The sequence below is a fragment of the Camelus bactrianus genome, chromosome 5, assembly GCF_048773025.1.
Source record: "Camelus bactrianus isolate YW-2024 breed Bactrian camel chromosome 5, ASM4877302v1, whole genome shotgun sequence".
In the NCBI taxonomy this organism is placed as follows: domain Eukaryota; kingdom Metazoa; phylum Chordata; class Mammalia; order Artiodactyla; family Camelidae; genus Camelus; species Camelus bactrianus.
The window spans coordinates 61,411,557-61,423,961 of record NC_133543.1 but is presented as its reverse complement, the minus strand read 5'-3'; the positions used below and the strand labels follow the sequence as shown (position 1 = coordinate 61,423,961).

The following is a 12,405-nucleotide window of genomic DNA, read 5'->3' as shown; positions in this document are numbered from 1 at the left end:
TCTGAGATGCATGCCCTAGTGAGACTGTTCTGTTGTGCGCATTTTTTTCGGGTTCACTATACCAGGTAATGACAAATCGCCCTTGAATTAATTTTTGTAACTATAGTAAAAACCTTCCAAAAGTAATCCGACATATTTCCATCTGGACTGTTACTACATGTTGGAGTGCAGGAAATTCATTTTTCTTGTTCATCCCCTTGTAATATGTTGACTATTTACTCAACTGTGGAGCAACTGTATTAAGGCTTCTCCCACATCGTTCTGATTCCAGAATAAGTCATCCTAATTTTATATTTCTAAGTTTTCATCCTAATATTCTGTTCCCACCTACAGAGTTATAGAATGATGAGGAAGTTTCTCTCCTATCTCCTTAGAAGAGTAATCCTCTTCCTTGTCTTTCTTTACCTTCCGTATAATGAGAATATACAGTGATATTCATTTCTCAGCCTACTCCAAGTCTAAGAAACAGCAGAGTTCTCACTGAGCCCAAAGAGTCTTAAACAATGTAAGAACTGAAGCCAATGGCATTGGCTGCAGAGTAATGAAAACAGTAACATTAGTAATAATGGCTTTCTTATATTGAGTACTTATAATACTATGCTAGGCATTTATATCATTTAGTCTTCACTAAAACCTTATAATTACCCTCATTTTACAAATGAGTGACATTAAATAGTTTTCCAGAGGTCATACAGCTAGTGAGTGTCTAACCTGTGATTCAAAGCGTGCTCTTTGCTACATCATACTGCCTTTTTGCGCCATGAAGACACATTGATTTAAAGTTACCTAATTTTTAAAAATTCCTTATTCCTGACTTTTTTCCTTTCTATCACCCTTCCATTTCTCCTGTATCTCCATTTTTCACTAATGATTCAAAAATAGAAAATACTGTTTGTTTTCCCAAAAAAGAAAAAGAACTAAATAACATTACTGACAGTAATTATTTTCTGGGTCTTTTATAGGGAATGTGATTAAATAGTTTCCTTGCCCTGCAAGAGCAGAACAATTATAAATATCTCGGTGTAGTAATTAATATATATTAAGTATTTTTCTAACAGGCTGCTCTGAAATCTTCCAATTGAAATAGAGGATAAGGATAATTTTTTTACTATAACTAACTGCCAACATCTAAAAATTATTTAAGGTCATTTAAAATAAACATATGGGAACATGAAATAAAGTAACAAGGTCTCTAATTAAATAGGTAGATACTTTGTCTGAAGAAAGCCTAGTTTTGATGTAAGTAAAAATAATATATTAATTCTGAACTTCAAAGAAGTCAAAATGAAAAAGCAAAACATGATGAATTACTTGGCTTTTGTTATCTTAAAAAAATGATAGCTTTTATATAGAACCGAGTAATATGTCTTACAATTTTTAATATAAGGTACACTGAATCAAAAAAGTTAGTATCCCCCATAGTGGTTTTATAAACAATGCAGAATATTTTCTAAATGACTATTTCTTATATTGAGCCCTAGTATAAACTGGTGATATAATCATTAAATTAAGGTTTGTCCAGGCATCTTGAGAGGAGAAGTTACTGCAATATAGTGTAGGCATGCAGCTTGCTTGTGGGCTGACATATAAAGTTTAGGGACATGACTGATAATCAGTTAACTTCTTTCTTCACGGAACTTTGTGGCAGAATCATGTATCTTTCAGTCCTGATTAGAAGCTGATTGCTTTTCTACACATTAGGGTATCAAATTGAATCTGTTTTCGCATGAACCAATGGAGGGGTTTCTCATATTTTGTTTATGTCATCTTGGTTGCCCACTGGAAGATGGAAACATTCAACAAATTACTGATTAATAAAAAATATTTTTGTTATTGATGTTATCATAAAAATGGAAATACCTTTGTTCTTTCTGAATGGGTAATCTTTATTAAATAATATTAAATGATAATTTGAACAAACTTAAGCAATTTTTGTCAATATGGTCTCCCCCAATATTCTTAACTAAAAGAAAAAAGCTGTGTGAATTCTGATGACACTACATATTCCCTTCTATAATTTCCATTTTGTAAAAAAGAAATCTACGAAGGAAATACTGTAATGACCTTGGGCTTCCAGACTGAAAATTTTGGAACACAAATGGACACAAAACAAGACTACTTGTCATGGATACGGTGGTGTGCTAAAAAGTGTTGTTGCACATGCAAAGGACAGTCTTTTTTTTAATAAGACGAAGTTTAGTGAAAGATCTCTTAACTAGAAACTAAAATCACATTGACTTTTAGGGTGGTTGTGAGTAAACAAAATACCATTTACGTTTGTCAGATTGTAGATGCTTAATAAACAGGGACAGTAGTTATCATCGTTGCCACAAAGGGAGCTTGTAACTAATGATACAAGGTGAACAAGTCAAAGGTAATTTTTTTCCTTGTTTTTAAGAAATAGTTGAAAACTTTGAGTAAATGATTTTTGTATGTATGCTTATTTTTCTTTTTCAGAATGTACAGAAAGTCCTATCACATGGTTGGCTTGGCATATCCAGAAGCTGTCATAGTAACATTAAAGGTGAAAAAATTTCAATTATCTTAGTTTTTCAAATAGTCATTTTTTAAAATCTCCTTAAAATGGCTAGGAGAAAATGAGTATAGGTCTTTGCTACAGCTTACATTTTAGAATGTAAAAAGTATTGTAACCATTTACAAAATGTCATGTGTTCCAAATCATGACCCACTGTAGACTTAAATGAGGATCGATTTACACTAACAGACATCTATATTTATATCTATATACACACACATGTGATTTTTTTCTTCATGCTTTATTTAAGTGGATCTTGAATTCAATTTTCAAATGGCACCAGAATTTGTCAAAATACATGTATTTTGTTACTATATATTATGAAAGAATTGAATGTGTTATGAAAACATGGTTTAGTCAAATATGGATAAAGGATAAAACTTATATGGAAGAAAATTGTTTAGAATTTTAGGTCTGAGAAGATATTAAAAGTACAATAAAATTAAGAAAAAACAAAAAAAGAAATTCATCTCTCTTATCTCTGGCTTTTCCTTTGGCTACCTAGTTAGAGGCTCAACTGTAGTATTATATGTGTTAGAAATAACTAGAGTCAAAACTTTACATTTAATGTGGTGAAAGTTTTGTACTCACTTACTCGTCCCCATTGTGTGTGTGTGTGTGTTTTCCTTATTTCTGTCACTTAATTTGGGTAGGAAATTCATCTTTGTCTCCTCTCACAGTTTTATGGGGGTTTTCCTGTATTAACCAAGAATGTAAGGATTACTGACAACAGAATACACTGGGTTGCTTTATTTCTGATTTATTAAACTCTTTTCCTAGTTTAAATTTATATTGCTTTCTTTTGTTCTTTAATTTCCTTTTAAGTACCTCTTTGCATTTGTCTTTTCTCTGCAGCATATTAGGCTTTAATCTTTTCATTTAAAAAGGTAGTTTGTTTTTCTTGGAAGCTTTTTTCATTTTTATGTTCTAAAGCTATTAAAGAAGCAAATATATAACTGAAATGTCACATTATCAGATGTTAATACTCCTTGGTTCTTGAGATGTTTTGATTTCATTATTTCCTCAACTGTGGGCAAGAGAATTACTAAATTTTATTTATTCATTTTGCTTAGAAACCAACTCACAGAGTATTTTGATATGAGAGAATGTAACGTTTTTCTAAAATGTGTAGAGAAAACATATGAACTAGCAGGTTGAGGAGAACTATCACTAAGTAAAGAATGTTTTAATTCTGACTTCCTGAAATACCTCCTTGTCTTGTTTGTTTTCAGTGTGACAACGTAAAAGCCTAACATCTGCAGTAGTTTACAGGTGTAAATCGTCATTGTTGATAAAAATCTCCAAGAAATGGAGAGCTAACCTTGTGCACAGTGGGAAACCCCTAGCAGGAACTGCAGATAACAGCCTTGTAACAGTATGAACAAATTCTCCTGTATTAGCTTTGTGATTTGATGAGATTTGTTGACCTCCTTTGAGCTTTACTGATGGTAAAATACCTTCTAACAGAACTGTGAGAGATTTTAAATTTACAAACAGATAAGCAAGTGTTTGGGAATCAAATTGGGACCAAATGCAAGGAATTTAACTAATTGAGGCACATAAGCAAACCACAAAACATTTTATTGGTGTTTCCAAGTGATTAAAAATACCATTGTTATTACTGTTTGTGAAAAGAAATACTTTTAACAGATGGTTTGAATATTTGTTATCAGATTTGCAGTTTAGTTTCAGCATGTTATAGCACATACTGTTAGCCTCTGTAAAAGCATGTTAAATGGATGAAGTTCTAAACAGGGCCTGCTTGAATTCAATATTAATATAGAGCTTTAAGGCTGTTCACTTACTGCTCAATACCAAACCTGCTGTGTGTATGCAAACATTAGACCTTCTTTACTAATAGTTTCTGATAATCATTAGAACTGACTGCTATATTTCTTTAGTTTTTTTTTTATTTCAGTGATTTATTTAGTGTTATAAAGCAAGCTTTACGTTAATGCCTCCCTAATGTACTAATATCACTTGCTGTAAGTCCATTTCATGCACTCCTTTGCAAGTTTGTGTCCTAAAATTACCTTCAGCATAAATGTGATGTAACTGGAGTGGTTTGATACACCAGCCCACTGCCCTCTTTTCCATAGTCAGGGGTTCTTTCCCAGGGAATCTGTTTTCCTACAGGCCTGACCACTTCCCTAGGAGACTGCCTGAAATGCCAAAATTACTATCCTTCTCCTCAGTCAAGAGGCCACTTCTTTTATCTTACCCTCTGTCCCTGGCAGAAAGTATAAATGAATCAGCCAAGGTTAGGGTGAGTAATAAGATAGTCTTACTCTACCTATAAAGAGTACTCTCTCTCTCTAGAGCATTTGGAGCTTTAATGAGATATAAAATATCAAAGTTTTAAACCAAATTACTCTTACATGGTGGAATTTCAAGCAGTGTAGCAGGTGGGTGGGTGGGAAAGATAAATTTGGAGCTATCTTCCCTCTATCCCCCAACTGACATCACCCACATAACCTGCAATTCTATCTTAAAATGAGGCCCACTCTGGGAAAATGATTTATGGCATGCATTTAGAGAGAGATTAAGGATTAGGGCAGCATTATAGTGTTATCAGGCTTATTACATCAAATTGGATATCTTTGGGATTAAGGGGAAGATCTTAAGCACTACTGACCTCACTTTTGTGGATCCATAGGTATTAAGTGTCCCTGCCATATCAGACATCGGTAAAAATAGAGCTTGATGTGCTGAATTGAAATGTGACCCACTGGATGTACAATGCTTGATCTTTCTAAGAGTTTTTCAAAGAAAGAAACAGAACCATATGATATTGTCATCTAAAATATTTACCTTTCTTTCCTACAGGATGTTGATAAATGGTCTTTTGATGTGTTTGCCTTAAATGAAGCAAGTGGAGAACATAGTCTGAAGTTTATGATTTATGAGCTATTTACCAGATATGATCTTATCAACCGTTTCAAGGTCAGAAATATAGAACAAAAGTAAAATGCTCTTGGAATTCTTTTTTTTTTAAGTTTTAAAAAATTTTGTTTGTTTGTTTGGGGAGGTAATTTGGTTTATTTATTTATTTTTTTATTTTAATGAAGGTACTAGGGATTGAACCCAGGATCTCTTGCATGCTAAGCACTCACTCCACCACTGAGCTATACCCTCCCCCTAGAATTAGTTTTCTGAATAAGAATGAAAATCCAGAACACTGAGTCATTAATTCATTTTAAAATGTTTCTGGTTGGCAAGTCACAGAACTAAGGGGATGCGTTCACCTCATCATATAGCTATTCTCAACAAACCACTGGCGTATCTGTATATCCACTTGGGTATCATAAGGCCATCATAGCCTCATTCCAACAAAATACAAACATCCCTCTGACTTACTCATGAAACATTAGTGCAAAGATTAGAAGCTATGTCTTAAAGAAGTATGATTTTCCTAAAATACAAAATGAACCATTATTGGCAACTCTCCTTAAACTTAAGTGAAAGGGGTTCCAATTAACTTCATTTGCAGCCATCTCAGCAACAGATTTGATTCAGATTTCTGAGCATCCTACAGCCTGTACTTATGGAATCATGGTATTTTTAGAGTTAGACAGTACTGGCAGGTCATTTATTTTAGCCCCCTTGAATTACTGATAGAGAAACTAGACTTCTCCAGTTGTAAATGGAAAAATCTTACCCCTTTAAGAACTAGCCTTCTTACCTGACTCTGGAAGACACAAAAATTTAAAGATTCTGTGTTGGTAAAACTATTATTTCATCTGTCTTAATTAAACACTTGGGGGTTACAATCCTTCTCAGCATCGAAAGCTGACAGGTTAATGAAGTGTTTTTTTCAGAACAATCCACATTTAACTTCAAGAAACTACTGCCCACATCTGACTCACTGCTGTGTTCCATCCCAAACATTTCTGTGCTCATGTTGATTTAGTGCCACTCTTTTGGTCAAAATATAATCATAATTATTACTTTCCACAGATTCCTGTTTCTTGCCTAATTGCCTTTGCAGAAGCTTTAGAAGTTGGTTACAGCAAGTACAAAAACCCATATCACAATTTGATTCATGCAGCTGATGTCACTCAAACTGTGCATTACATAATGCTTCATACAGGTATCATGGTAAGAAAGTCTTTGTGACTGAAGTTTCTTATTTTGGAATATCATATTCTGTTACCTTAAGTTCCAATTGTCTCTAATACCCATAAAAGTATTATAAATAGTAATCTTTGGGGATTTTTGTAGGGTTAATGAGTTATTTATAATATACATTTTTCAAAAAGTATTTTAAATTAGTGAAAAAATTTTTCAAAATTTGGATTATATAACATTTTTTGTTTGTAAATTCCTTTTCCCATAGGAATCAATCCTCCCAAAAAAACCTAGACCTAGAGAAAAGTCTTTGGAATAAAAGTTAGTTGTAGTGCTCTTCCCTAATTTCATCATCCAGGCTGACGTTAGTAGCTTTTTTCTTTTAACATATATGCATTGCTAATTATAATCAAATCCTGATAGGGATTTTTGAAAATTATTCATGTGAATTTTTCTGAATTCTCCTTCCTCCTCTTTGCATCTGAATGAATCAGTTGCTGAGTGAATAAATGATTCAGCAGTGCCAATCATGGGACAACAATGAGTAAATGGTGGGAACTCTGAGGCTGCCTGGAATTTCTGCACTGTCTCAGAATGTAGGATGACTCCCAAGAGGTGAAAAGGGAGGAGCAGTCCTTCCTTCTAAGGTTCCAAACTGACACGGGTTCAGAGGGGTGTGAGCCCTGTGAGATCCCCAAACCTGAGTACATTCTTGATTCCTCCTGTGTCAACCTAGGCTGAAGCAGTACCATAAAAGTCATGTAAGTAGAATGTTCCACCAAACCCAGTAGTATACATTGCCTACCTGTTTAGATTTCAGAAGCCACACCCTTTTCATTGGTACGAGTCATTGGCATTCAGATTTATGTAACTAGTACTCTTCCATGGTGTTTGAACACCTTCACTGATGCAGTGGCATGACCCTCTGGTGACTTTCTAAAAAGCTGAATTATGTGTTATATTAACCTTATACACTGAGTTTTCCCTTTTCAAGATGTATGTATGTATGGGTATCACTCAGTTAAGGTATAAATGTGTCCATTGAGCCAATCAGATGCAGTCATGGCTAGACTTGGTCCCCGGTTGAAGTTTAGTCACCATTCATTCCAGGATTATGACTTGATGTTTAAAGGGAGGAAGTAGAGTTTAGCAATAATAAGTAGAAACTCAAGTATTCAAAGATATAGCTTTGAAATATTGTAAAAATTTTTAAAGTAGTATATGTAACTTTCTTTTTATCTGTTTCCCTTTCTAGCATTTGTGCACACACACATTCTTCTAAAGCTCTGTTGCTTTAATAAGGCTTCATTGTCACAGCTGTTTCTTGAACTCTTTGCTTTCACTTGGTTTTATATGCACAGCAATTACGGTGAAAAACTGCTTGCTTCCTGACAGTTGCAAATGCTGTTACACTTGAAAAAGTTGCTTTAACATCTTCCTGGTTAGATCTACTTGCTTTTCTTTTCTAAGGCCTTGGTCTTGAATCTGGTGGTGAGGTGGTTTTCATTTCAAGTGTTTGGCATTTCCTCTTTCCTGAATTCTGTGGCTTTGAAAAAGTTAACTGGCGAATGAAATCTTTAAGTGTTAATTTGAAATGGAAACTAAACTAATTAAGTTTCCTCATGACAAAATGGAATGGTAAAGGAATGCCTACTTCTGTATAAAAGATACCTGCTTTAATTATGAAGTACAATAAGAAGATACATGCCATTCTGGTAGGTAGCCAGAATTTCATCATTTTGAGATACATTTCTGTTTATGTACCACAAGTGTAAAGGGGACCACAGAAAAGTCTCCTATTTCAGCTTCAGAACTTTTGTTCTAGAGGTGACATGGCACAGGTGAAGGATGCTATATTACTGGTAAATAGAGAAATTCAAATCCACAATGTGAATCTACCCTCAGACTTGCAAGGAAGACTTGTTCCTGGATATAATAAGCCATTCCAACTTCTCTGGAAGACTGGGGTAATCTGGCCCAGCCTGGCATGGCTCTTAAAAGTTGAAGTTTTTAGTAAATATGACATAGTCACTTTTTGAGAGGCTCATGACTTAACAATCATAAATATAACTTCACTCTACTTTAGCAGGTTTAGGTTGGAAACTTATTTATTAATTTATTCATCCGTTAGCAAAAAAGTTTTGGTAGGCTCTCTTAGTTTGTCCATTACAAAAATAGTTGAATGGGAGACTGTCAGTGTTGTCCAGAATCAGGAAAATACAGTTAAACTAATGAGAAGTTTTATGATGGATGGTGAAAAGAAAGGCAGAATGAATTTTCAATTTATTGACTATTTGTCAAAACTAGGTTACACTGCCAGCTTGATAGTTTTGGAAAGTTATTTTAATAACTTATTTAGTAAGCTTTTCTTTAGATAAAAAAGTAGTGTTAGGTGAGTATTAATTTTCATGCATATAAATGTCTGGTTCTTTGAAACAAAAAAAATTATAGAAATATTCATTGTCCTTTGGTTTGATATGGAGAAGACTGGGTCGTTCACTTAGTGTTTGAGTAGATGCCCTGCTGTTCCAGGACGGTCTTATCAGTGTGACATTTATAGAGCACTCCAGCTGTAGCCTAACGCTTGTCAGGTGACTAGGGCAGTTTGTCACCTGCCTCATGTTCAAAGGATCATTGCTTGAAAGGTTTTGTGATGAAGCCATTGGCCTTCAGTTTGTTAATGTCATATGGGACACTCTCAGGCAGTGCAGAGTTGATGCTAGGACACCCTGTCTCCCTCTATCTCCTTGTGTCACTTAATTAACTTGTAGCCCTGTGCCACAGTGACAGGGGTGTGCAGTAGCTCAGTCCATTTGATAAAGGGCAAATGCTTCACTGAGTGCTGCCAAGCCACTTCCAAATGTCTCCTTGAATGTGAAATAATCTGAGGGCCTTGGCAAGGGAACACTTGTATTTGAGGGCGCCCGGCACTGTGTTCTCTATAGTACAAAGAATAGAAGAAAGACAGATAACTTGAAAACTTTTCTTTTGGAATAAAACTACACCGAGAAATAGCCCCCCACACTCTGAAATGATTCAATTTTTCTCCAATCAATCTACAGAAAATTTGCCACTCTATCTCTAGTCTACAAACTACTTGGGAATTCTGTTCTTGTAAATGTTCTTGTAAATACAACACTGTTTAGAAGAGTGGAAAGAGCGTGGGCTTTCAAAGCAATGACATAGATTTGAAACCTCCTTCCTGACTTCCTTGCTTACTTGCTCTCTACCTCTGTTCCCTAATCACTAAACTGTGGTTAATAATGCTGACTACCTTATAGTAGGACAGTGAGGAGTAACATCATGTATGTAAAGCACCTAACCCAGTTTCTGGAACATAATAGTGATTAACTGATTCTCTAATATCAGTAAAATTATTATTAATTATTGTATTATATTATATATTAGCTTATGTGTGTTATGTGTTAATATTATTATAATTTACTCTTTCCATATCAGGTAAGTTATAGCAAACTACCTCAGCCTATTCAAAGAGTTAGAGAAGAAAAGGTCCAACCTTACTTAAAACGTAGGCTAAAAGAGTTGTTAATTATACCCTTTTAGACACTCCAGAAACTGTAGGTCAGTGTGGTGTTCAGATCTGAAATTTTCCCAGCCCTATACATACACATGTATACTTTCTCTGTTTCACACACACACACACACACACACACGCACACACACACATGCTAAATAATTCAGATATAAAAATTACATCATGTCTTTTTTTTTAGTGAATGCTTTAAAATGTTTAATACAAAATTTGTTCTTGCAACTTCTCTACTGGAATGGAAGTTCCTTGAGGACATTGCCTTTATACTGATCTTCTTTTACATCATAAGTCTTAAGTCAAAGCTCTATTAGCTTTCACTCATCAGTATATCCAGTTAAATTATCTAGAAATTCTGTTTTTGAAAACTTAGAAGACTGTATTCAGCACATTTCCTCCCTTGAATAATGAAAACTATTATTATCCACAAAAGGAAGGAATATTGTGATCTGTGGAAAGAACAGAAACTTTGGAATCAGATAGATTTTGGGTTGAGTTTCTGCTCTGCCACTTGAGAGCTCTGTGACCTTTAGCAGGTTGATTTACTTCTGTAGGATTCAGCTTTGTTATCTGCCAAATAGGAAACAATATTTACGTAATAAATGCTAAATAAGATGATTATAAAAATTAAATAAGACCATTTAGCTTAAAAGTCCAGTTAACATTAGTTCCTCCACCTTCCTTTCCATCGACATTGTTCGTGCTATAAATGGCAGTCACTGCCTCTCTCTGACATAATTTGAGGACTGCTCATTTTAGAGTAAATCTACCCGAGCAATTCTCTAGGCAAAACACAACCTGCAGTGTAGATGAAGCACAATGTCTACATTGCTCATGACTCTTCATGTTAACCCTTTATTTCCACCCATTAGGAATCAGAAGAACTTAGGTTATATACTGACCACTGTTCTAGTCGGGAAGAGTGAAATGATTCCTCCTTATTCTCTCTGGCTTGTCCTCATGAGTTATTTACAAAACCCATAAATTTAGGCATTCATTTTCTGAGTTAGAATTCTCATTTGACACCAGTGTAAAATGAATTGTCAATTAAGATCATAAAAATAAGCCCCCAATTCTACTGTCACTAATATAAAATAGATGTATTTTTCAATTAAGCTATTCCCAAGCTAGTTTATAATGTAAACTTAATTGTTAAAACTATATAGTGTGGCAATAAATGCCATGAATTCATGAAGGAAGTGCTATTTATGGGAGGCAGAGGTTAATGAGACTAAAAATAGGAAATACATGTATAATCAATTTTGACAACTAGAAAGATAATAATTTTAAATGCTTATGAGATAATCTATAATTAAAATCCATCTCTGACTTCCTAATTTAAATTTTTACAATTGCAACTTCATATTCTATGTTATCATAGTAGTATATACTGTTGCTTTTTAAAAATCACAAATAAGTCTGTAAGTCTGTAAATCTTAAATATAACCAATATTGTAAATCAACTATACTTCAATAAAAAATAAAATTAAAAATAAATAAATAAATAAATAAGTTGAATATATTTTTAAAAAGCCCAAAACCTTGATTTTTTTTGTGAATAAGGAATAAGCTACTTTTGTGTTTGAGCCATTAAAGAAAACAAAAAACAAAACAGGATTGTCTGATTCCACAGTTTCCCTCCACTATCCCTTATTACCTCCTCCTAATGCGAAACTAGTGAAATTCAATTCAGCAGATAAATATTAAGTTCCTACTATGTGTTAAATACCATATGGATTATGTGAGAGGAGCCAAGGTGGATAAGACTGCGCCTTTAGCAATTATGAGACTCAGCAATGTCACCTCCGTATTTTGACTCATGGACCTACAATGTTTTCCTCTTGCCTTTTATCCAAAGTCTTAATTCATCTGCTCTGACATCAGCTCTTTCCCATACTCTGAACTCTCGTCTCTATCTCACTTCACTTGACTCTTCAACATAATTGTTCTATTAGCAATTCAGTTGCTCTGCAGGCCCCTATAGTATCATTCCACATTTGCTCTTTCTGTTTAGAATCTCTCTGTTCCCAACCTTGCATTTAGCTACCAATCTTTGTCCATCCTTCTTCCAAGACCCACTGCCACCAAATAGATATCTCATTTGCTCTTCTTTGGAACTTTTATTCTGTGACCTTTTATCAAGTATGCATGTACTGTATGTTATATTTTTCTGCTGCTTTGTGCAAAGTCTTTTTTCAAGTGTGCAGAATAAGACCGCTAAGAGCAAGTTCCATATCATTTTGGATCCTAC

General features: G+C 34.3%; 1 protein-coding gene across 5 annotated transcripts in view; it reads left to right on the top strand.

Annotated features, from left to right (window-relative positions):
• The window catches only part of PDE1A (phosphodiesterase 1A), a 301,036-nt gene that overhangs the window by 229,703 nt on the left and 58,928 nt on the right, over positions 1 to 12,405 (top strand). For all 5 annotated transcript variants that reach the window (XM_010959995.3, XM_045520418.2, XM_010959994.3 and 2 more), the window contains 3 exons: positions 2,458 to 2,524; positions 5,363 to 5,479; positions 6,494 to 6,634. In XM_010959995.3, the coding sequence (XP_010958297.1) occupies positions 2,458 to 2,524; positions 5,363 to 5,479; positions 6,494 to 6,634 (325 nt within the window). The remainder of the gene's footprint in view (positions 1 to 2,457; positions 2,525 to 5,362; positions 5,480 to 6,493; positions 6,635 to 12,405) is intronic.